The sequence below is a fragment of the Urocampus carinirostris genome, chromosome 16 (genome assembly GCF_059441175.1).
Source record: "Urocampus carinirostris isolate Australia breed hairy pipefish chromosome 16, RoL_Ucar_1.0, whole genome shotgun sequence".
NCBI lineage: Eukaryota > Metazoa > Chordata > Actinopteri > Syngnathiformes > Syngnathidae > Urocampus > Urocampus carinirostris.
The window spans coordinates 19,887,672-19,912,708 of record NC_142364.1 but is presented as its reverse complement, the minus strand read 5'-3'; the positions used below and the strand labels follow the sequence as shown (position 1 = coordinate 19,912,708).

At 40.8% G+C, this 25,037-nt stretch overlaps 1 protein-coding gene and 1 pseudogene across 2 annotated transcripts in view; one reads left to right on the top strand and one right to left on the bottom strand.

The window, feature by feature from the left end:
* The first annotated feature begins 4,396 nt into the window (after positions 1-4,396).
* Positions 4,397-25,037, top strand: part of cabp1b (calcium binding protein 1b) — a 59,880-nt gene continuing 39,239 nt past the window's right edge. The window contains exons 1-2 of one of the 2 annotated variants that reach the window (XM_088355701.1): positions 4,397-4,834; positions 4,904-5,069. In XM_088355701.1, coding sequence (XP_088211827.1) covers positions 4,632-4,834; positions 4,904-5,069 — 369 coding nt within the window. In that variant the 5' untranslated portion in view covers positions 4,397-4,631. Of the gene's footprint in view, positions 5,070-25,037 lie in introns of both variants that reach the window. The other variant, XM_088355700.1, reaches the window with a different exon arrangement.
* Positions 16,080-16,200, bottom strand: LOC148350579 (U2 spliceosomal RNA; annotated as a pseudogene).

The window sequence follows — 25,037 nt, the reverse complement described above, 5'->3', positions numbered from 1 at the left end:
GGGTGGCATTAGCTCAGGAGGTAGAGCGCTTGTTTTGGGTTCGATTCCCGGCTTCTCTGTGTTATATGTCGAAGTGTCCTTGGGCAAGACACTGAATCCCGAATGCGTTGCCCCAATAAGCAGGTCGGCGCCTTGCATGGCTGCATGGCCGCTATTGGTGTCTGAGTGTGTGTGAATGGGTAAGTGTGAAGCACATTCTAAAGCGCTTTAGAAGGTCTTCATTGACTTGAAAAGCGCTATATAAATGCAGACCATTTACCATTTGAATTGACGTGGACATACCTCTGCTGTTTGCAATCAGAGGTTTATGAGTTGAGTAGCACCCATAAGTAGTACTTCTTCACTAAAATTGGAATTAAGGAATACCAGGTTGCTACTGCAGCTTGTGGAGGAAAAATAATGTAGAAATACTGCATGGTAAAGGGTGGGATATTCAAAACCGAACCCAGTTGGGACAGTGTTTTTTTGAGTCATGGGGCTGACTCAAGATAACCTCGGGCCGATCGCCCACCCTCCCGCAGAGGCGACGACTCATTCGAACGTCTACCCTGTCAACTTTCGATGGTAGACCTACCATGGTGACCTCGGGTAACGGGGAATCAGGTTCGATTCCGGAGAGGGGACCAAGAAACGGCTACCACTTCCAAGGAAGGCAGCGGGCCCGTTCCTGACACGGGGAGGTAGTGGTGAGAAATAGCAATCGACGACTCTTTCGAGCCTCTCTATTTGGAATGAGCCGATCCCAAACCCATCGGCGAGAACACATCGGAGGGCAAGTCTAGTGCCAGCAGCCATGAAAATTCAAGCTCCAATAGTGTATCTTAAAGTTGCTGCAGTTAAAAAGCTTGTAGTTGGATCTCAGGACGCGAGCTGAGGGTCCGCTGCAAGGCAAGCCCCCGTCTGTCCAAGCCACTGCCTCTCAACAAGCCCCCAGGATGCTCTTGGCTGGGTGTCCCGCCCAATGCGTTTACATTTAAAAAATAAGAGAGTTCAAGGTTTATTCCTTTTCGTCATGATGAGGTTTTGAGTTTTTCCTTGCCCTTGGGTAGAATTTTGATCAGGGGATGGTATAATAATTGTCACGATTGCCCATTGCCCTCACCTGTGCCCGCTCGTTTGGTGCCAGCTGATGCTTGTTGCCTGATTGGCTCCCCTCCCATTTAAACTCAGTGCTCTCATTCACTCATTGTCAGTCCGTAAACAAACCTCTGCACTTGCAAGGTATGCATTTTGTCCAATATCCTGCTTGTGTATCCGGTATCAATCCCGTCCGTCCCGTCCCGTCCTGTCCGGTATCCTGCATCCGGTATCGATCTCGTACTGTCCAGTATCCTGCATCTGGTATTGATCCCGTCTGTCCCGTCCTGTCTGGTATCTTGCTCGTGCATCCTGTATCAGGTATTGACCCTGTGTGTCCCATCCAGTCCGGTATCTGTTCGTGCATCCTGTATCCGGTATTAATCCCATCTGTCCGGTATACTGCTCGTGCATTCAGTATCCGGTATCGATCCCGTCTGTCCCATCCTGTCCGGTATCTGTTTGTGTATCCTGTATCTGGTATCGATCCCGTCTGTCCTGACGGGTTTCGATCTCGTCTGCCTCTGGCTTCTTGTTTTCCCGCGCCTGGCTTTTCTGTCTCACTTCTTCTGCCCAGCGATCGCCGAATTGCTGGCGTTTGTGTTCCCGCGCATGACTGCCCCATTTCCGTAAAATAAAGCTTATTGTGAAAACATTACGCATTTGGGTCCACCGTCTGTTCGGGCTCTGACAATAATAGTTTGTGGTTTGCAATAATCTGTGGTCTGTACAGCCCTTTGAGACTCCTCGTGATTAAGGGCGTCAGAAATAAACATCACTTGACTTACATATACTGCAAGAGTAACTTGATAAAAAGTCGTTTGGCGCCAGATGCTGCTCATTGCCAGATTGGCTCCCCTCCTATTTAAACTCCGTGCTCTCATTCACTCCTTGTGAGTCCGTCAACGAACCTCTGCACTTGCAAGGCTTGCATTTTGACTCTGTCTGGTATCCTGCTCATGTATCCATTATCCGGTATCGATCCCGCCTGTCCCGTCCTGTCAGGTATCTGCTCGTGTGTCTGGTATCGATCTCGTCGGTCTCAGGCTTCCTGTTTTTCCGCGACGGTCTTCTGTATTACTTCTTCCGCCCAGCGATCGCTGAATCACTGGCGTTTGTGTTCATGAGCATGACTGCCCTATTCCCGTAAAATAAAACTTGTGTGAAAATGTTACTCCTCTAGGTACTCCTCCTGTTCTGGTTCTGACAGTTAACACATACTTGATAGAGAAAATATTTTACTTTCAACAATGTAAGGACACCTCAAACGACACAGGCCACCTGTAAAGGGGCAAAGAAATTGTTGGTGATGCGAGGACTGGGGTGTTCATTTCGGGTTTTTTTTTCTTAAAAAAAAAAAGACATTTATATTGAAAATATATGTATCCCATCCAAACAACATTGATTTTATCAGACTCTTATTTGTGAAGTGCTTTTAAATGGTAGACAAATAGAAAGACAACAACAAAGAAAAAAAATGAAAAAGCATTGTACGAGCTGAAATTGTAATACTTGTGTGTAAAATGTCTCTTAAATTAGCATCAAAATAAAAAAAGCATTTAATGCTAAAGACATGCATGGCTTACTAGAAAGATTGTAATTTATTTTTTCTGTTTAGCAGGTTTACCCATTTATGTGACAGTTTGGTATAAGCACATGCATCAAACTCATGGCCTGCGGGCCGAATGTGGCCAGCCACATAATTGTATGTGACCCGTGAATGCTGAGAGGAACACACCAGAAAAGATTAGCTGTGTTGCGTCAAACGATAACTTACAGTTTAAATATTTCCACTGGGTGTTTCCAAAACCAGGCGCCACATACTGTACCTCCCACTGTAGCTGTAATTTCTGACATCTATTAATCAACCAGAGAACATTAAGGAAACCCATCCCAATGTTTACGTGAATAAAAGTTACAGACGGGCTTTTTAATGCAACATGAAAAATAAAGAATAATAAAAAGATCACCTGGGTGTCTGCAGAAGTTTAAAAAAGCTTTAGCTCCTTTTGTCATGAACTGGAACAGAATGAGGACCCAGATGCGTGACGTTTCTCTCACAAGCCTTTTATTTTAGGGGAACTGGGGAATCATGCATGTTAGGCAGCAGTCTGGCGTGAAATGATAGGAAGCCAGAGGACGACGAGATCGATACCAATTGCCCGAGCAGATATCGGTAGGATGGGATCGATACCGGACAGGACGGGACAGACAGGATTGATATGAAAAAAGGATATCAGAAATAAACAGGACGAACTAGACGTGAACGTAACTGGAAACCGAAATTAAACAACGGGACTGACAGGATTGATATCAAAACAGGGTATTGAAATTAAACAGGACAAACTAGACGGGAACGAAACTGGAAACCGATATTAAACAGGACAAAATAAACGGGAACCATACTGGAAATACCGACAGGGAACAGAACCCACGTCTTGCGGGGCAGATGTTCGTTGACGGACTGACAAAGGAAGAGTGAGAGCACTGAGCTTAAATAGACGGAAAATCTGTCAAAAAGCCGCAGCTGGCGCCACATGGGCGGGGCTTATTGGGTGCTATGGCAACCGTGACACCTTTTGCATATATGAAATCTAACAGTGAAGTTCTCATATTCAGGTAAGTATTTTCTTTTAAAAATGACTTTTAAATCACCAAATCAATTATTTTAGACAATTTTTGCAACTTTCCAGCCTGCATGAGTTTCCCCGGGTTAAAACAACTTTTGTTTGTTTTTTGTTTCTTACTAATGTGCATTTGATAAACACTACATTAGATTAGAAAATATTGAGAAGGGAAAAACCCTCAGTAATCATTTTACATTCAAATCTTACATCCATGAATCCGGATTTAATTTGGAGCCTCCAAAAAGACCCCCAGTCCTCCAGCTAAGGCACACTTTTCATGCAATTAATTTTAATTTTTACCATGCATGTGGCCGCTGAGCTAAAATGAGTATGACACCCCTGGGCATAAGTGAAATCATATCTTTGAAATTATTATCCACAAATTAGCAGGATTACTTTTCAGCTAGCATCATCACACTATAGGAGCCGCAGCGGGTTTGGCAACATAAGCAATCTTCTTTGCACTTGTTCAATCGTCAAAATAGAACTACAATCTTTATTGTAAGCAAACAGAATAAAAGCAACTATAACGTTAATTTCGAATAAACATTGAATTATTTTCTTATCGCACGGTGTAAGGACACAATATTGTTTCACAATAATTTTGAATTTATTATCCAGAAACGAGCAGGGTTACTCTTTTATCCTCCTACTATAAGAGCTGCAGCGGGTTTCATTCTTGTGGCAAATTACGCGCGCGATTATGCGCTGTGACGCGGAATTGGTGAAGTCGCTGCGTGGAGGGTGCGTGTGCGTGGCCATTCAAACTTGGAGCAAGTGTAAAGGGGGACACTTTCTCGTTGCAAATGTCCCGGCAGGTGGCAGCTGCCGCACATCTCCATCCAAAAACCAAAACCGTGGATCCAGAAACCCGATCCATGTAGTGTCTCCTACGCGCCTGCAGCGAGAAGTGGAAAGCGAAGCGCCATGAGCTCCCCTTTGCAGAAAAGCGAGTCTGCAACATCCCTGCTAAAGTCTGCGGTGCTGCAGCGCAAATCCAGCGGTCGGAGGGGAGAAACCGAAGCCGGTCGTGTGGAGGAGGCGAGCGCCAGGAGACCTTTATGCCGGCCTGGCCACTCCGGTAACGGCACGGAGGACGCCAAGCGCAAAACGCGCACCAAATCCGTCAGGTCCAAACAGTCTGGTCGTCGTTCCAATGATGATCCAGACGATGCTGACTTCTTCTTCGACACCGGCAGGAAAGTGGCGGGTGGTTCCGAATCCAGTCTGAGCTCGGACGCCGCAGCCGCCGGTAGCACCCCGGTTCGGAAACGGCCCGCCTCCGGACGGAGATCCAAAAGACTCAGCACCGTTTCGGACTATGATGCCAGCCTGCACCCCATCGTCAAGTCTGTGTTTGGTCAAGTAAGCTTGGACTTGTCGCAAACATGCAACATCACATTTTAAATCCTTTTGAATTCAAAATTTATGCAGTGTAGTAGTTAGCACATCAGCGGTGCAGTACAAGATTCTGGGCTCAATTCCGTTTTCCTCAAACCAGACGAATTGGATTGAATTGAATAGTCTTTATTGTCATATCAACGTTGTGAAACATTGAATGCAACGAGAATAAACTTGGCACTCAGGGTAAACATGTAATAAAGACTTTAAAGCGAAAAATGAGAACATTGTCAGGGTAAGCAAACATATTTACAACGTAGTGTTTAGAGAATGGCCTAAGTTATAATAACGAAGAGTGCATCTCAGAAATAGTGCAATAAAAATAAGTGCAACAACACTTAACAGCAACAAAAATCCACAAACAAACCCCAAGGTACATATTTTTCACAGTTTTGTGCACTGACATTTAGCAGCAGAAAAAAGGTCACAAAATATATATTTTCACCGTTTTGTGCACTCATTTGGGGTGGTAATCCCCCAGGGATCATGTTTGTCCTTTTTTAAGGGACCTATATGTAAAATAACAACTTTTCATGTTATTAATGTGTTATTAAAATGCAATTACCAGGTCAATTAGTGGTGGTAGGGTTGAATGGACTGAGTCGACCACTTAAAATAATTTTACTAGAAAATCACAAGACCTAGCACTGGTATGCTATTTTAAAAACAGGTACTAGCGCTTCTTAGGGGTACTCCAAAGATCCCTGATTTAATACAATCGTCGTTAGTACATTTGCCTTACATTTCAGACATTTTCGGTTTGAGTTTCGGGTTTTTTTTCCCTACAGTCTAAAAACAATTGTCTGGGGAGAAAAAGCAAATTTGGGTCAAACATGTGTTTAATCCATTACACTGCGCGGGTTCGGGTCACCCAACCTCATGGGTTGTTACGGGAGCAAAAATGATAATAGCGGAGTGGATCTTATCTTAAATAGCTAAATTTACTTGAAATAACTCCTTAAATGGTTGGTTTGGGAACAAAAAACAAACAAACGACACTCAAAAATGTGATATTCTATAAAACAACCCAAAAATTGGATCCTTTTTCAAAACAATAACTCATTCCTATCAAAAGCAACCCAAAAAATGTCACTTTGTACAAAAGAACTGAGCAACATCTCGATTCTTTCATTCGTTAAGTTCCTCCATGTTGCGTCAACATCTGTGGAGCAGTTTGTTCAAGAATTGTGAAAAGATTGGCTCATGTTACATAAAACGAGCCAGAAAGTTGGATTAAATGTCACGTCCAGAACAAAGGGTAGACCCAATTGCGTAACGTTTCTCACAAGTTTATTGAGACAGAGAGAGGAAGGGCAGCGCCTGTGATCCGGTGCTCGCTAGAAACGGGAACCAAGTCGCTCTCGCAATCGGATTGTGATCCAAATACGGAAGTGGATCTTCCGCAGCGGGCGATGGCGGTGTCAAGGACGACAAACAGGTCGATAGCCGAGACAGGAGAGCAAAAAGGTGGTCGGGGTCAGAAACAAGTCGTAAGCCAGGAACGGGAGATTAGACATAGTCGGGATCAAAAATGGGTCGTAAGCCGGGACGGGAGAGCAGACGTGGTCGGGATCAAAACAAGTCGTAGCCGGAGACAAATGGGAGCAAATACGAGACAGTCGGGAGTCAAGGTAAAAAAAAGGCTTGCCTTGTATAAACAGAGGTTCGCAGACAGACTGACAACAGGGGATTGACAGGACTGGGTTTAAATAGGGACAGGGAACCAATCAGAGCCTGCAGCGGTTGGCGCCAAATGAACGGGTACAGGTGATTCACATCAGTAATCATGACATTAAATTAAACCAGGAAATGAATCGGTCAATTTCTTTAGCCATATTTTAAATATTTTTGATCCAAGATATATGTTTTTTGAGGGACAAATATTGAATTAGAGCTCAGAGTATTACGCCTGTAGTGATATTTGTGCATTTCTTCATTTCAAATGTACAAGTCCACTTGGGATGCGGTCATTTTATGTAAATTGGTAAATAAGGCCAAGGTTTCTTCATTTTCCATTTTGAGTTTTGCCCTCATGTATGTTTTTGATCAGCGGATGGGGTAATAATAGTCTGTAGTTTGCAATAATCTGTGGTCTGTGGAGCCCTTTGAGACTCCTTGTGATTAAGGGTGTCACAAATAAACATGACTTGACTTGACTTTTGACAACTATAATTTGGCACAAGCCGACACCACCAATGTGGCAACTTTCTGCCTCTTTGCAAGATACTGAACACTATTCAACCGTTGACACAACAAACACTCATTGACTAGGTTTTGAGACCCCCCTTATAATCGATTATGTGTTTGGAAACACAAAACCATACATTGTCATGGAAGAGGAAACAGGTTCAAAATAAGACAAGGTTAAGATATTTCAAGAGGTTTATCTTCTAACTCAGACGGAGCTAATTAAATAATGATCATAATTAAAGTCTTATTGCAGTAAGTTTGTTATTTTATAATGGTTCTGCCAATCAAATCCGTAATAAGACTGTTAAGGTTTAGCCCCAAAGCGTAGACCTTCATAGATACTCACCGCTGTGCATAATCCATTGCTAAAATTGTTCATTTTAGTTCCTTGAGGTCCTGTGGATTGTTGTGGATTCCCAAGTATTGTGGGTCAAAAAAAACCTCGAAATTATCATAATAACAGAAAGTTGTTGACAAATTAGCAGTCCTGCTCCTCCTCATACAGGTTTAAATCCTCCGACTGGTCAGGAAGTGTCAGGTCAGAGAATAATAAAGCGAGGGGGTGGACAAAAACCCTTGAAATTGTGCATTGGGAAAAGTGAGGAAATTAGCAAGGGAGCAACATTTAAAGAGACATCTCCCCAAACATCTGGCGGGAAGCTGCACATTCAGGTGCAATATTTAAGCCTGACCTTCAGTAACCCCGTCACATTCTGCATCAATTTGTTCAGGGCTGCAACAACGAATCATTAAAATCGATTAAAATCGATCATTAAAAGCGCTGGAAACTTGTTTCATCATCAATTAGTTGTGTCGCATAATTTAGGAGCCACTAATCACGGTAAATCATTGCAAAAACAGTACATTGAATTTTGTTGTGAAGTTGAGGGCTGTAGTACTACTTTGGTCCAGCAGAGAGTGCTTTGAGACCATTTTTATAAGAATGATCTTATATATATTTTTAAATCCGTTTTTATTGCATATTTACAAACCAATGTAGCACGAAAAAGTCGAACAGGACAATTTTTTTCATTTTCAAGTGAAAAGAAAATGTGAAGTTAGAATGAAATGAATAAAGTAAAAAGAAAAAGGATGATGAGGACATTTTTAATCCAACACCAGGGGGCAGATTCTCAAGTATGTTATATATCATTTGCACATTGAGAATATTTATATATCTAATATTTCACACACAAAAAAACAGATTTGTTGACATAATTTTGATAAGTGGGTTTACTTTTTTGTGTGTAAAAAAATTAAACACAGAATGAATTGTATTTCTCATTTTCATTTATGATATCACCTTTCATTGTTTAGTTATTTGACAAAACTTTTTCATAATTACTGATGTGACTCACCTGCGCCCGCTCATTTGGCGCCGACCGCCGCGGGTTCCGATTGGCTCCCTGTACTATTTGAACCCAGTCCTGTCAGTCCCCTGTTGTCAGTCCGTCTGCGAACCTCAGTGTATACTAGGCAAGCCTTTTTCGACCCTGACTCCCACCTGTCCCGTTTTTGCTCCTGTCTGTCTCCGGCTATGACCTGTTTTGATCCTGACCACGTCTGTTCTCTCGTCCCTACTTATGACCCCTTTTTGTCCCCGACTACGTCTACTCTCCCGTTCTGGTTTACAACTCGTTTCCGACCCCGACCACGCTTTGCTCTCCCAGTCCCGGCTACCGACCAGTTTTTCTGTCCCTGACACTGTCATCGCTCGATACAGACGATCTACTTCCGTGTTTGAATCACAATCCGAGTACGAGAGCGACTTGCTTACCGCGTCCAGTGAACACTGGATTGTGGGCGCAGCCCTTCCTTTCTCCTTCAATAAAACTTGTGGTAAACGCTACGCAATTGGGTCCTGTTTCCGTTCTGGTCCTGACACACTTGGATCTTTATTGTTTTATACTATACAATATTTGCTTGTTTTGTGTACTATTTTTCTACCCGACCAAAACTTATTTGAATGAAGAGGAGGAAATTAAAAATGTGTTTAAAAAAATCTGATTCATTGATTAATCGGGAAAAAGAATTGATTCGTCGATTATTAAAATTTTTTTTAGTTTCAGACCTAGTTTTGTTCATGTGTTTCAATGATAAAATAACATTTTGTGCCAACTAGCAGTGTAAGTTTTTTATGCGTAGACTAATTTGCTTAGTCCCTGTATTTGAAAATGCCTACATTGTGCAAGATTTAATTTTCCTAAAGAGACAGCGTATATTACTTGGTCACTAGATGTCGCTGTATGGTGCAAAGCAACTGAAAACGAGTGCTAAAAAGCACAAAGAAGTCAACGAACAACGGTGACTCAAAATGATCAAAAAGCACTATTTTACTTCTTTTTTTTTCAACCTTTTTGAGCTTTTTGGGTACCCGTAGCAGCAGTGTGGCAGGCAATTATGTAAAATCTTAAAATCTTAACCCAATATTTTAAAGAATGCATCTGTATGTGATATTGTTTTTTTTCTTATTATTTAAAATCGATATTTATTCAAAGGGACAGAGTGTAATATTTTGTGCCTTCTAGTGGTACAAAAACCTTGATTCAGTAAAAAAAAATCCAAACATTGATTTGGATACTAAGCAAAATAGATGCATTTTTATACCAATGTTCATTTTTATAAAAAATAAAAATAAAAAATCGTAGATCAAGATATTTGTATTTTTTTTTACAATTTACACACTTAGGTCGGCGCCATGTTTGTCCTGCATCCTGCCGCCCCGCTGTGAAATTATGCGTTGCAAAAAGATTTGCCCCCTCGGAGTAATACTTTGTACAATCTCCTTTTGATGTGTTCACAGCCGGATATCTTTTTGGGTATGTCTCTATGAGTTTTGCACATCTTGAGACAGAAATATTTGCTCATTCTTCATTACAAGCCAGCTCAAGTTCCTCAAGGTTGAGGTCTGGTTTTTGGCTTGGCAATTCTAAGACCTTTATATTGTTAGCTTTAAACCTTTCCATTGTTTTTTTGCCTAAATCTATCTTCAATTCTAATGATCTGCCCAGTCCCTGCTGAAGAAAAGCAACCCCGGAGCATGATGCTGCTACCACCATGTTTGACAGTGAGGATGGTATTTTCGGGGTAATGTGCAGTGTTATGCTTACGCCAAATGTAACGCTTTGCATTTAGCCTAAAAATTTCTGTGATCGTCTCATCTGACCCCGTATGGCTTCTTGGGCTTTTTTTCTTGCCATTCTCCCATAAAGGGCAGATTTATGCAGATTAAGACTAATAGTTGTCTTATAAGCTGATTGTCCCTCCTCAGCTCTGTATACCTGCAGGTCATCCAATTTGATTATGGGTGTCTTGGTTGCTTCTCTGATTAGTTTTCTCCTTGTTTGGGCCAAAAGTTTAGAGGGACAGCCAGGAAGGTTTGTAGTATTTTTATGCTCTTTCCATTTTGATATTATTGCTATGATATGTGTAAAAGTTATGAAATCTTGTATCCCATTCCTGCTTATAATGTTTCCACAACTTTATCCCAGCCCTGCCTGGTGTGTTTATTGATTGTCATAACGCTTCATAATGCAGTCAGTTCGGATGCTAAAAGAGACTTAACGACACACTGGTGCTCTGTTTTTTCATTGTTAGTCATTTAGGTTGGCATTGGATTATTCAGAAGTCTTTAGGAAACTTTTGGAATCAGTTGGCTGAGCTGAGAGAATAGGGGATCTACATTTTTATTTGTTGTAAATATAATATCAAATGTTGAAATAATTTGTTTTTACTTTGTGATTGTATCTCAAATTACATTATCGGGGACCCCTCTCACCCCCATCATGGACTGTTCACTCTGCTAGCCTCTGGGAAGAGGTACTGCAGTGTGCGGTGCAGGACCACCAGGTTCCGCAGTAGTCTAGTCCCCCTGGCCATTAGACTGTTAGATGGTCAATCTAACATATAGTTAACCTAAATCTAAACGGCTGCTAATCTGACTTTTTGCACTACTGGCAGTTCTTTATAGCTTGCCACTCCTTGCACATTTGCTCTCTGCACTATTGTACTTACAGCGTTATTGTTACAGTGTTAATGTTACAGTTTACCTGACTTGTTAACCTGACTGCCCATTTTGCACATCTGGTTAGCTACTCCTCTTGCACTATCGGCACTATGGTAAAATACTATACGTAGCCATAATACAATACAACTTTTACTTATATCTGTACATTCAAGGAAACTGTGCGGGTCAGATGTATCGACATTTCGTTCTGTATACACGTGTACTAGAATGACAATAAAGTAGATCTGAATTTGAATCTGAATCAAATTTTGTTGATAATTAAAAAGCGTTAAGATTGAAACGTGTGGTAATATGACAAAACGTTCTTGGGGGGGCAATACTTTCGCTAGGCACTGTACAACGACATCTAGTGGTCTAATATTACACAGCGACCCTTTAACAATCCCGGCTTTTTCACATTATGGGGTTCTCACTTTGGTTGCCTTGTGTTGAGCACGATTTTTCTTCATTGTCGTCCAATTTAAAATCTCAAATCTGCAGAAATGTGAGCGTTGTTATTTTCTATGATTCCACGTCGCAACTTAAAATGAAATTGTTTGCTCTGCAGCTAATGGACTTATAATGACGAATTTTCATTAGCACCACTATTATTTTCTGATGCAATCAATCACGAAGACAGTACTCGCAGTAGCAGTGCAGTGCTTCTTATCCCCCCTGCCTGTGTCCTTGCTTTTCTGATTGCTCTTCAGAATCTGCCCATTTTCTTCCAATCCGTCGCCTTGCACATGGAGGAGAAAAAAAAAAGCGGTAGAGGAGACAATTACCTCGCCGCTCGCTAATGTATTCCCGAAATAACCCATCTCATGTGCTCAATCCAGGCCAGAGCTTCAATCGGTCTCGTAGGATGGTGCGGAGATGTTGGAAATCTCACATTTATGACGCCTTTGATCCTTTCCTGAGGACAAAAGAGCGCGGCAATCTAAGACGCAAGGCTGCCAAGACTTGCGGGATACTTTATCGGGCTTATCTTCCAGTCGGCAATCGGCTGCTAATGAGAAGTTTCTAATACTTTCAGTGCACAGATCATCGATTTACTAATCTAGTTAAGCCTACGGCTGGATTCACACTCCAGAGCTTGATGCTCGATTCCGATATTTTGATGTTTTTGTGAGACATTCGCATTGCCGCAGCACGGCGGAGCGGTGGTTAGCGCGTGTGTGGCACAGTTCTGAGGTCATGGGTTCAAATCCAGCTACCAGCCATCCTGTGCGGAGTTTGCATGTTCTCCCCGTGCTTGCGTGGGTTTCCTCCGGGCACTCCAGTTTCCTCCCACATTCCAAAAACTTGCATGTCAGGTTAATTGGCCGGTCCAAATTGTCCCTAGGTGTGAATGAGCGAGCGAATTGTCTGTCCCTGTGTGCCCTGCGACTGGAGGGCAACCAGTTCAGGGTGTCCCCTGCCCACTGCCCGAAGATGGCTGGGATGGGCTCCAGCACCCCCGCCACCCTACTTAGGATAATGGATGGATGGATGGATTCGCATTGCCGACTTAATGGGACTTGTGTGCAACTTGATCTTCCTGTGTGAACGCTCCACAACTGTCTTGGATGCGCACAAGAGGAAACATGGAATTTCATGCAATGCACTTCTGTTTGCAGAAGTACTCATGGATGTAAAAAGCGAAGCGTCGTCTCCCCAAATATTAATTAAATGTAAACCTCGCTTCCCCCATTGAATTATATCGGATTTGGACGTAAATATTGTTAACTACCCCTATAGCAGGATTTAGGATTAAGGCGCACATAAACGTCTTGTTTTCTTTAGATTGTGCGACGTGCCCTATCGTGCAATGAGCCCTGTGTGTGGTGAAAAGCGGGGGATCTAGACCACCTCAGTGGACTTAGGGTTGGACGCCCACCCTGAGACTGTGAGGCCACCAGTTCAAGCCTCGGCTGTGTCATACCTAAGACTTAGAACATTTTGGGGTAAAATATTATTCACATTTCACCTAAATGCGACTTGTATGCAATCTCTTGTGACTATGCATCTTTCGGGTGAAGAAGAGCACACGCAATGCGTCCATTGTTTGCGGAATTACTCATAGATGCTAACGCCGCAGCCTATCTAGCAATTTCAAAGTATTGTGCCACCAGAGGCTAAACAGAGTACTCCGACAAATATTAGTTAAATCCAAAACCTTACTTTCCCTCCATTGAATGCTTAATGTTTTCGTCGGGATGGTGTGTTGATTTGTACGCTACGCGGAAAAACAGAACCTGAAACGGTGGTTCGCAAGTGGAGGAAGCTAAAAAAAAAACAATGTTTTTGTCTGTGTCTTTGACTTTTAATCAATGCTGAAATAAACCAAAACCGAAATCAGTTTTGCTCCCGCTCTATTTTTAAACACACTTTTTGCCTCTGTGTTGTAGTAAAGCGGCCGCAGCAGAGGGCACCCACGCCCAATAATCAGGTGGGCCCTATGCAGTGTTCTCGTTTGCCCGTGTCCCTGCGTCCTAGACGCATCATTTTTGCTGGGGACGCATTGGGTCAAATCAACGTGCGTCCCCGGGACGCAACGTTTTTGACACCAAATTGTCATTATTACCCGACTACTTTTTTTTTTTTTTTTGACAAAGATTTACTGCACTCCAAACTTTTTCGTCACGCAGATCCTCCATCTGCCATTGTTGTTTTGGTCTTGCGCCGATCTCGGCAAACGAGATCTCATTGCTTCGAGATGACGTCATTGTTGTTGTCGAGTGAAAGAGAAGTATGCCTCCGAAAAAACAGTTGGTATTAGGTGCAAATCAACAAAAAATTGGTAATTTCTTCAGTGTCGGTAATAAGTCGAAACATAACACAGAAAGTGGTAACAACGGCAATAATTCTGGCACGAAAAAACGGCGGAGAAATTCTTCAGAAGACCGCAAAGGCAAGGAAAACACGTGTTTTGAAGCGAACGATTCGACGAAAGGAAATAAACAAAAGAATACTCTGAGCAAGAAAAAGACTTTTCTGCCAAAATGGACTAAATCATATTCCTGGTGACGCTATGACGAGGATGATAATGGATTGGACCTTGAGAAGGCATTACAACTATGGCGGGACAGGAAACCACAAAGAATATATGAACTGAAAAATTTGAAGTGATAACTGCTTTGTATTACCAATTAACTGTGATGATTAAAACTGCATGAATATATAGATTAATATAATTATTTCAGCAAAAAAAATTTGTATAATGTACAATATTGTTGTGAACTGAAAAATCTTGAAGTGATAACTGATTTGTATTACCAATAAACTGTGATGATTAAAACTGAATGAATATATAGATTTATATTATATATCTGTCGCCGATTTACAATTTTCAACCGCGATAACACAAAATTTTGGGGACCCATAGATCTCTGTTGGGACCCATAGATTTTTGAGCATGCGAGTCCCCGGGACCCATCACTTTTCACAGGTAAAATGAACACTGCCTATGTATGTGTTAAATCCCAAAACAGAACCACGGACCCTACACCTTTAAACATGGTGTGCCCTATGGTCGTGAAATACAATAATATAATGGCCAAAGACATTTATAGAGCTAAACTTCATAGAACTAAACTTTCAGACTCAATAGAACAAGTCTTGTCATTTCCAAACCGGACCTTACAGTATAAAGCTTGACCTAAATTCCTAATTGCTAAGCAACCAGAGCGAAAAGCAAGAACTTGCCCGTTGACGTCCAAGAGCTCCGAGTGGAGTCGACAGGCTGCAAAAAAGTTTCTTTTCATAAAATCATTTCTTACGTAAGAGGAAGATCTGCATACATACGAGGCCAACAGAGCAGCCAGTAGAGGAGGCTAAAAATAGAACATCAAGACCTGAATTTGAAAGACTGGAGGCGGTGCGCTGTTTTTTTTTATTTATTTTTCTTTTTTTATATATTATTTTGTGTGTACATGTGTGATCTCTGCACGGATAAAGAGAAAACCAAGTCGATGAACTATTATCAGGCGCTCATTTAAATGCAAGGTCGCGTGAATGTTTTTTCCTCCTCGTGAATGTTTTACATGCTTCGATGGATTTAAAGACTAAACATAGTCAAGTCATGTTTATTTGTATAGCCTTTAATCACTAGGAGTCTCAAAGGACTGTACAGACATAAACAATAGATTATTTTATGTCCCCAAAAACTTAAAAAACTCAAAATGTGCATGTTACGTCTACAAGAGCCTGTCTGCGATGAAAAGAGGAATTTCGACTATGGATTCATTTACCGTAAATTTCGGACTAGAGCGCACCTGATTATAAGCCGCACCCACCACATTTCGGGGGAAAACCGATTTTGTACATACACAAGCCGCACCTGTATATTAGCCGCATGCGCACACATTGAATAAATGCTATACAAACACGAACTTAACCCATGGGGGGAGGGATTTTTAAGGTTTATTGTTCTTTTTTCTTTATCAATTATCCATTATCCGTTATCGGTCAAATCATAATGCGCTACAAAGACAAGGGGCCGAGACACTTGTTCCCAGCCAAGAGGCTGAGTCAAGGTCCTAGCCACAGGGCTGAGCAGCGATCAGTGCAAATGCACCGTTCCCGGAGGTACTGCGATGCGTGGAGTGGACAGAGCAAGCTCACATGCTGACAGGGGTTTGGGGTTTTTAAGGGTTATTGTTCTATCTTCGTTATTCATTATCCATTATCCGTATTCGGTCAGTTCATAATACGCTCCAAAGCCTAGGAGCCGGGACACTTACTCTCAGCAAATAGGCCAAGCTAAGGTCCTAGCCCTAAAGCCTTGCTGCGATCATTGCGAATGCACCATTCCCGGAAGTACTGCAATACCGGGCTGATGCGTGGAGTGGACAGAGCAAGCTCCTATTCCATCTCCGGATTGCAAAAATCAAAGATCATGACAAAAGGCCAAGCTAAGGACCTAGCATCATGCCTAGAATCCGATACAGTCCAAAAGACACAGCCGGCAAAATGAAAGGAAAATGATACCGGTTCTTAAGATTTAATGCAGACCTGCAGAGTCCGGGTGCCTGTTGAAAGTAATCCAAGGAAAAAAGTGTATATTTCCAAAAGTAAGGGTGGGAAAAATATATATCCACTATTGTCGGCCGCGTCCACAAACACGTCTCACCTTTACTTCACTTCCCGTCAGCCCGCGTTTGCCCCGCCCCTTCTTTCTCATTTGCTCGTGCAAAACATCAGAATAAGTTTCTAAAATAAATACATTACAAAAATATACAGTTGCAAATACATATTATACATGGTTACACATATTTACAAAGAAAGACGGTACACCGAGAGAGTTTTCAAAGCTTTAATAATAATATCATAACTTTCATCCCAAACCGTGCCTGTGAAGGGTAGCAAAGCGCTACTAGGAACACGCTCGCAACACAGTGAGCAGCTCTGTTAAAAAAACATACCGGACTTGTGATAAGCACGGTAAACCGTCCTCATTTTCTTCCATATAACTGACGATGTCGACTTCCTTCAGTATGGGAAAGAGACTTTGTCATATAGACGTCGTCCCACGCTCTCTTATTCAAAAACACGCTAGCATCACGCTCGCAAAGTAAAGTTTACGTGCGGAAGCTCTATTTCCTTCTATATCGGACTGCTCGATTGCGTTCAGCTTGAAAGTCGCGTCATGTGCCTTTCTTTTTGCAATTTGCATGATGAGCTTATGTCTACGCTAATTTAATTTGTGCACAAGCTAAGAAGTTGCAGTCTAAATCTTACCTTTTGTACTCGAGCGCCGCTGGCGGCCGTTAGAAAAATTACCGGTACATAAATTGGCCGCATCACTGAATAAGCCGCAGGGTTGAAAGTTTGGGAAAAAAGTAGCGGCTTATAGTCCGGAATTTACGGTAATAATAAAGAAAAATATTTTCAGCATTTTTTAGAGAGGCCATGGAAATCTATCTGCCTGTAGTTTCGGTATGCGAACAGTAGGAGGCTGTGACGCTTTAAATGACAACACTGTATTGACAAGCCACCAGAGCAGCCTTGTTGGCGTCATTTTCAGGCACTAATTTTTTTTCTTAGTTTATTGCATGAAGTAAAGTCAGCACTTCGCCCAAAATTCACACTTGTTCCTGACTGTAATATTCAAACGATTTTAAGGATCTCAAGTTCCCGTACGAACCTTGTAGAGACAGACTGCCAAAAAACATGGCATTGGCAACAATTTCAAGAATTTTCAGCACTTCACCCCAAAATTCAAGTATTTTCCCGACTGTAAAATTCAAGTATTTTCAAGGATCTCAAGTACCCGTACGAACCTTGATCGATAACAGATACTGAAGCAAGATACCGGACAGGACGAGACAGACGGGATCGATACCGGATACTGGAGACTGGAGCAAGATACCGGACAGGACGAGACAGAGGGATCGATACCGGATACTGGAGTAAGATATCGGACAGGACGAGACAGACGGGATCGATACCGGATACTGGAGCAAGATACCGGACAGAATCAAAATACAAGTCTTGCAAGTAAAGGGGTTCGCTGACGGACTGACAAGGAGTGAATGGGAGCACTGAGTTTAAATAGGAGGGGAGCCAATCAGGCAACGAGCAGCAGCTGGCGCCAAACGAGCAGGCCCAGGGCAATCGTGACACAAATACTCCATTTGATTTTTATTACTAATCTAAATCTAAATTTTTTTTTAATCAAATAGGAATATTAATACTTAAAAAAACTGGTTGCTGAAGCTAATTTTAAAGTCTGTTTTTTTTTTCATTTCATAATATTTCTAAACTAAAAGAAATATCGGTAAGGATGTTATTGAAAATTCGATGAAGTAGGAAAAAATGTTAAAACATTTAGTAGAAACAAATAATTGTATTTTCTGTCTATATGGCAAGATTACTTTTTTGCGCTTCACTATTTGTACTGTCTATAATAGGTAAATACATTTAGTAAATTTTATTTTTTGTAGTAAATTTTTGTAGTATTTTGGGGGGGAATTTTTGGGGAATATTATTGTAGTTTTATTTTGTAGTACTTTCTAATATTTCAGCAGCAGTGTTTTTGTAGAATGTCTATAATATTTTGTTAGTGGTAATGTTGTCCTATTTTGAAAAGAATTACTATAGAAATAGTACAAAAATACGACTACAGTAATACTATAATAAAAACGTTTTTAAATAACATAGATAGATAGATAGATAGATAGATAGATAGATAGATAGATAGATAGATAGATAGATAGATAGATAGATAGATAGATAGATAGATAGATAGATAGATAGATAGATAGATAGATAGATAGATAGATAGATAGATAGATAGATAGATAGATAGATAGATAGATAGATAGATAGATAGATAGATAGATAGATAGATAGATAGATAGATAGATAGATAGATAGATAGATAGATAGATAGATAGATAGATAGATAGATAGATAGATAGATAGATAGATAGATAGATACTTTGTTCATCCCCGAAGGGAAATTCACATTTCCAGCAGCATTTTTTTTTCTGATTTCAAATAGTATGTAACTTTTTTCTAATAAAATGGGAATATTGATACTTCAAATAAGCATTATTAGTGGATAGTATTATTAAACTTGTCAAAAAACAATTCTAAATGAGAAAAACATATGGGTATAGATGATATTGAAATAGTGATAAAATAGAGAAATGAGTAAAAATATTTACTGAAAACAACAAACTTAATTTTCTGTCTGTGTATCAGCGATAATAAACAAAAAACATGGAGAAAATATGATTAACATCAGATGATCCAGATATTTTAGGCCAGCAGAGAAGGTTTTGCAGGCCCTGACGGTTAACCACTGATAAGAACGCTCTAAAACACATGTGTCAAACAGGCGGCCCGCGGGTCGGAACAGGCCCGCGAAGGGATTGAATCCGGCCCGCGAGACAACACTCAGAGAAGCGCAAGAGAAAAACAAGTTGCAGGTTGAAATATGTCAACTTGATGTTGCCAAAGAAAGGTGCCTCTCACAAAGACACTGTTGTTGTATTTATTTCTCTCTTTCTCTCTCTCCCTCTTTTCCAGTCATTTTCTCCCACTCTCAGTCTCTGTCTCTTTCACTCTTTGTGTCTCTCTTTTTCTCTTCCTTTGTTGCTCTTTCTCTCTTTCTCTCTGTGTCTTTTCAACTTCTTTTGCTCTAACTTCCTTTTTTCCTTTTCTCTTTTCTCTTTCTCTTCTTACCCTTCGCGCTTTCTTTTCTATTTTCTCTCCTTCTGTCTTTCTATTTCTCATTTGATTTCTTTTTTCCTCTCTCTGACGACTTTTCATCTCTTTTGTTTCTCACGCTCTCTCCCTCTCTCTCTTTTTCTTTCTGTGTCCCACCCTCTCTCCTTTTCCCTCCCTCTTTCTATTATTTCTTTATCTCTCTTTTTCTTTCTCTTTAATCTACTAGTCCGGCCCCTGACAGAATGTTTGTTCTATTCTGTGGCCCCCGTGTTGAAATGAGTTTAACACCCCTGCTCTAAAACATGTACAATGGAAGGAGGATGAGTGGTTAGCGTGATCGGGAAACAGTTTTCAGGCCATGAGATCAAATCCAGCTACAAGCCAACCTGTGTGGAGTTTGCATGTTCTCCCGTGCTTGCGTGGGTTTCCTCCAGGCACTCCAGTTTCCTCCCACATTCCAGATGAATTGGCCGGTCCAAATTGTCCCAAGGTGTGAATGAGTGAGTGAGTTGTCTGTCCCTGACTAGCAGGCAACCAGTTCAGGGTGTCCCCTGCCCACTGCCTGAAGATAGCTGGGATGGGCTCCAGCCCCCTAGCGACCCTACTGAGAACAAGCAGTCCAGATAATGGATGGAAGGAAGATGTTTTTTTTGCCGTTAACCAGCAGATAGCGCCAGATTCATTCGGGTACGTTACCTACCTTAGACAGAAGCGAGAAGGGGGAAATGCAATTCATGGAAGAGACAAAAAAGACCCTCGTGTGAGAGTTTGTGAGTTTTGGATGTGAGTAACGTACTCCGTTTTGACAAGCATGACTTCATGTGGGGAAAGGAGACATTCGCTCCTCACTTGCTGGCAGCGTTACTGTCACTCGAGCTGATTCACCCTGTCACCTGTTGCCCTTTATTTCCTTATTTCGCACGCTCAAATCCAGCTTCATCTTTGATTTTTTTGCACGCTCACTCTGACCTTGATGCTTCTTTGCAGAGGCTCCACATGTATGATTTACATAGTGCCTCATGAATGTCGCTAGTGGGGTGTTGGCGCCCTCTCGTGGTATATGGGATTAACTATATTTAAAACATGAATCAGTAAAGTGTTTCCATTTAACTGATAATAATGCTGTTACATTTGTTATACTTCATTTGTAGTTTATCAGGTACATTTAACAGTTAATTTATTAGTAAAAGTAACCATTTAGAAATATATGGGTTTGTAAAAATTTAGTTCCGACATGTTTTATTTTCTGTTTTTTTTAGCAGTTTATACATCAGCCATTTAGGTATTTTAGATTGACTTATTTTTGTGAACGTCTTCATAAATCACAAACCCTGATTTGGCTTAATTTTTTTTTTTTTTTTTTTTTTTTTTTTTTTTCAACTCATGGGTTAACCCCAAAATGTGTGAATCCCTTTTTGGTTTGGTTTCGTTGTTGTTATTTGATAATGTATTTACGTTATATTATTGCATTGAAAATCGTGGTTAAAGGGTGTTGGGTCATATATAACCGATTTTGGGTTTAGTGTGAATAAATCAACTACAACCAAATAGATGAAAAATTCTATTTTCCCCCAAACTAGAATTATATCTGATAACTAGAATTATTGAAGAGAAAAATGACAAATTTGGGTCAATTATATTTTAAACCCCACACAACTGTCTTTTTTAATCTTATTAAACAACCCAAAAAGTTGGGTCAATCGATATAAATTAAGGATTGTTGTATTTTAACCCAATTAGGGTTTTGATTAACTAGTGACCCCTACACCAATTTTGTGCTACACAACCCCAAACCCAGAGCTATCAAATACAATACAATCCTTGCGTAATTTACTACACCTTTTTATAGCAAATTACTGAATATGTGTTTTTTAATGAAGAAAAAAACATCTAGCTATATTCATTTTTGTATTAAATATGTGGATTGTTTTAAATAAGTCATACCCATAACAAATCTGTACAATAACATTTATATCATGTCATTTTATTAACATATGCTGAGGTGAGGCTCATGTCTGAAGAACGGGATGACGCTTTACACTGAAAAACCACAGTGACCAGATGATGAAGGTGCTGCATCTGAGTCTGTTTCATGTGAGGAAGCAATTCCTTACCCCAAAAAACATCCAGTAATGTTTGTAGTCTTTTTTTTAAGTGCTAAGATTCTCTCCAAAACACTTCCAACTTTAAAGTGGTGCTCTTAAATGCTGCAAATAATTTTTTTTTCCAATTTGGAAAATTCTCTTTATCCATTCTGAAATATGATTTTCCATGTTGCCAATATATTTTGTCTACATTATTTGGTTGGGGGGCAACAGGGCAGCTGAGTGGTTAGCGCGGCCGCTCCACAGTTCATAAGTGATGGGATCAAATCAAGCCACCAGCCTTCCTGTGCGGAGTTTTAGATAGTAAAAAAATTCATGGAGAAAATACAATTAACATCAGATGATCCAGATGTATTTAGGCCAGCAGACAAAGTTTTGCAGGCCCTGACAGCTAACCACTGATAATAACGCTTCAAAACATTCACAATGGAAGTAGAATGGGGGCGGCGTGGCGGGCGAGTGGTTAGCGCATCCGTGCCACAATTCTGAGGTCATGGGATCAAATCCAGCTGCCAGCCTTCATGTGCAGGGTTTGCATGTTCTCCCTGTGCCTGGTGTCCTCCCACATTCCAAAAAACATGTATGTCAGGTTAATTGGCCGGTCCAAATTGTCCCTAGGTGTGAATGAGTGAGTTGTCTGTCTAATAATGGAGGGGATGGATGGATGGATGTATATTTGGTTGGGTGATTCTTAAGAACAAGCAAGGTTATTAAAAAAACTTCTCGAGATGTTTGACCAAACAGTTTTAATTATGCCCAACTGTTTTCTTTGATGATCACACTATTACAATACTCTTCAGTCCAGGGTTTGTATGGGTGCTTGAAGTCCTTGAAAATGCTTGAATTATAATGTTTTGTCTTCGATGATTGAAAGGTGATTGAAATTGTTGCCATGTTTTCTCAGCAAATCTGCTTAAAAATAACGCAGATACTGTTCTCTTGTAGATTCATTGTGCATTTCCTCAGCCCCCATGATCAACAGCAGCTGGCATTAGTTCTTTTGGCATACTCCTATGAACTGTCATCACCACCTATGGGTCCCACCCAAGAGTATGTTACACCTAACTGGGCACTATGAATTGTGTACTAGTACAAGAATTACTTATCAATTGTGGACATTTATTATGGGCCATGCAAAAAAATGAAGGTAGCGTTTACCAGGGGTAGATTGAAATGGAAAAAACTTCCTGCAACTAAAAATGTAGGCTACATATTACTGTCAATTTAACCCATCAACTATATGAGAAGATGTTTGTCTCGAAAATATTTCCACACACATCGTTCAGATTCACAAAAATATTAATAAATAGATATATTAATGAATACAGCAGCATGAGAGCGGACAATTATGCCAGCTCCCTCTAGGTGAGGCGGGTGCTTTAAATCCTTAAATTTAATGTTGTGTTCTCAAGGATTGAAAAGTGCTTAAACTATGGGTGATGTGCTTGAAAATGCTTGAAATTGTTGCCATTCACAACAAGTATGCTGAAAAATGACACAGACACTGCTCTCTGGTGGCTTCTTCCCTCCTGATAAACAGCAGCTGGCATGAGTTTGTATGGCATTGTCTAATGAGGCATCATCGCCCCCTACGGTTCGCGACCAAAAACCCAGTTGGATGTGACACGTAAACAGGGTACTCTGAAATGTGTATTAGTGCAAGGATTGCATATAAATTATGGACATTTATTATGAGCCATGCAAAAAATGAGGGTAGTGTTTCCCAATGGTAATGGGCAGAACTTCCTGTGACTGAAAATGTAGGCTACATATTACGATCATTTTTACCCAATATATATATGGGGAGGGATTTGTTTCAATAATAATTCCACACATATTGTTCAGATACACAAATATATTTACAAATTACTTAAAATCTCAAAATCATATGTACTGATAAACACTCCTACGAGATTGAAAACAGCAAATTAAAACACACATTAATTTGTGGCTCTGCAAAATGCATGATTCAAACCGGATTTCTTCTGGTAACAGTACTTGAGAAATTGGAAGATTGGCACTCTTGTTTTCGTTTATTACTGTGATGCAAAAAATTATCCCTAAATTTTGGGGGATGTCAGGAAAACGCAAGCAAAGAAGAAAAACATGAACAAGGGAGCTCAGCATATGCTTCCTCTATGTCTAGAGTGTCAGCCTCTATTTTTAGATCCTGATGGATATTTTTGTACCCACGCTGAGACTCGCCCCCGAAAAAAACTCTCACTTGGCATAAATCCTCTTCCTCTTTTTCCTCACTTGAGGATAAATCTGCAGATGCACACGAGTGCCCATAATTGCAAATGATGATGCAAAATATGGATGCAGAGTGTGGAAGCCTGAGAATGAGACACTAAAGGACAATAGGGGAGGATTTGGGACTGTCTTTGTCTTGTGGAGTCAATGCAATAGAGTTTGCAGTCCAGGACCTCAAACATACAACGTTACAGTATAATTTATTTTTTGTTTCTGTGATTTTCAAATTAATTTGATTCCCCTATTTTATCAAAGGGGGTTGTTTTGTTTAGCGCCTCCTTGTGGTTTTAAAAAAAGAAAGAATCATCTGTAACGAAACAAGCAAAAATACATAAATTATTATATGAAAACTGAATTTTTTTTAAATAGGTCCAAAGATGTGCCTTTATTGGACATAACATGAGCCTCACCTACAGGGACCTACATAATTGTCTGCCAGCTTGCTGCTACGGGTACCTCGAAAAAAACTCAAAAAGGCTGGCCGAAATAATGATAAGTAAAATAGTGTGTTTTGGTCACTTTGATTCTCTGTAGTTTGTGTCCTTCGTTGTGCTTTTTAGCATTCTTTTTTTAGCTGCACTTCACACTTCAGTGACATGTAGTGTTCAAATAAGCCACACTGTACCTTTAAATATCATCTCATCTAGCAATGCAATTGTATTTATTTTTTCTGTGATATATTGTAATCAATTACTTTTCCCCTCAATTCGAAATAGTATTAAACTATCACACGGTTCACAGATCCTTTAACCACTAGGGTTGTGGTGTGTCTTGAGCAATAATAATAATAATAATAATAATTTCCTTGTATTGTCATTCTGTGTAACAATGTACACAGAACGAAATGTCGATTGCACCTGACCCGTTGTAGCGAGCCGATGCAGCCGCAGCCAACAGAGGGCGCCGCCGACCACTTTTTAAGTCTTAGGAATGACTCGGCCGGGGCGCGAACCACCGACCTCCCAGTCTCAAAGCGGGCGCCTTACCATCTAGGCTACTGAGCTGGTTAAGTACAGCCTAGTGGCGCCCATCCCTCTAAGGGCTATTTTTTGGGCAAGGGAATTGCTTCCTCACATGAAACAAAAGTACTGGTTCCCATGAATAACAATAGCAGGAGGAGTCTCCTGATCTCACTGTGATACAGCACCTTCATCATCCGGTCCCTGTGGTTTTTCAGTGTAACACGTCATCCCGTTCTTCAGAGATCTGCTGGACCTCAGC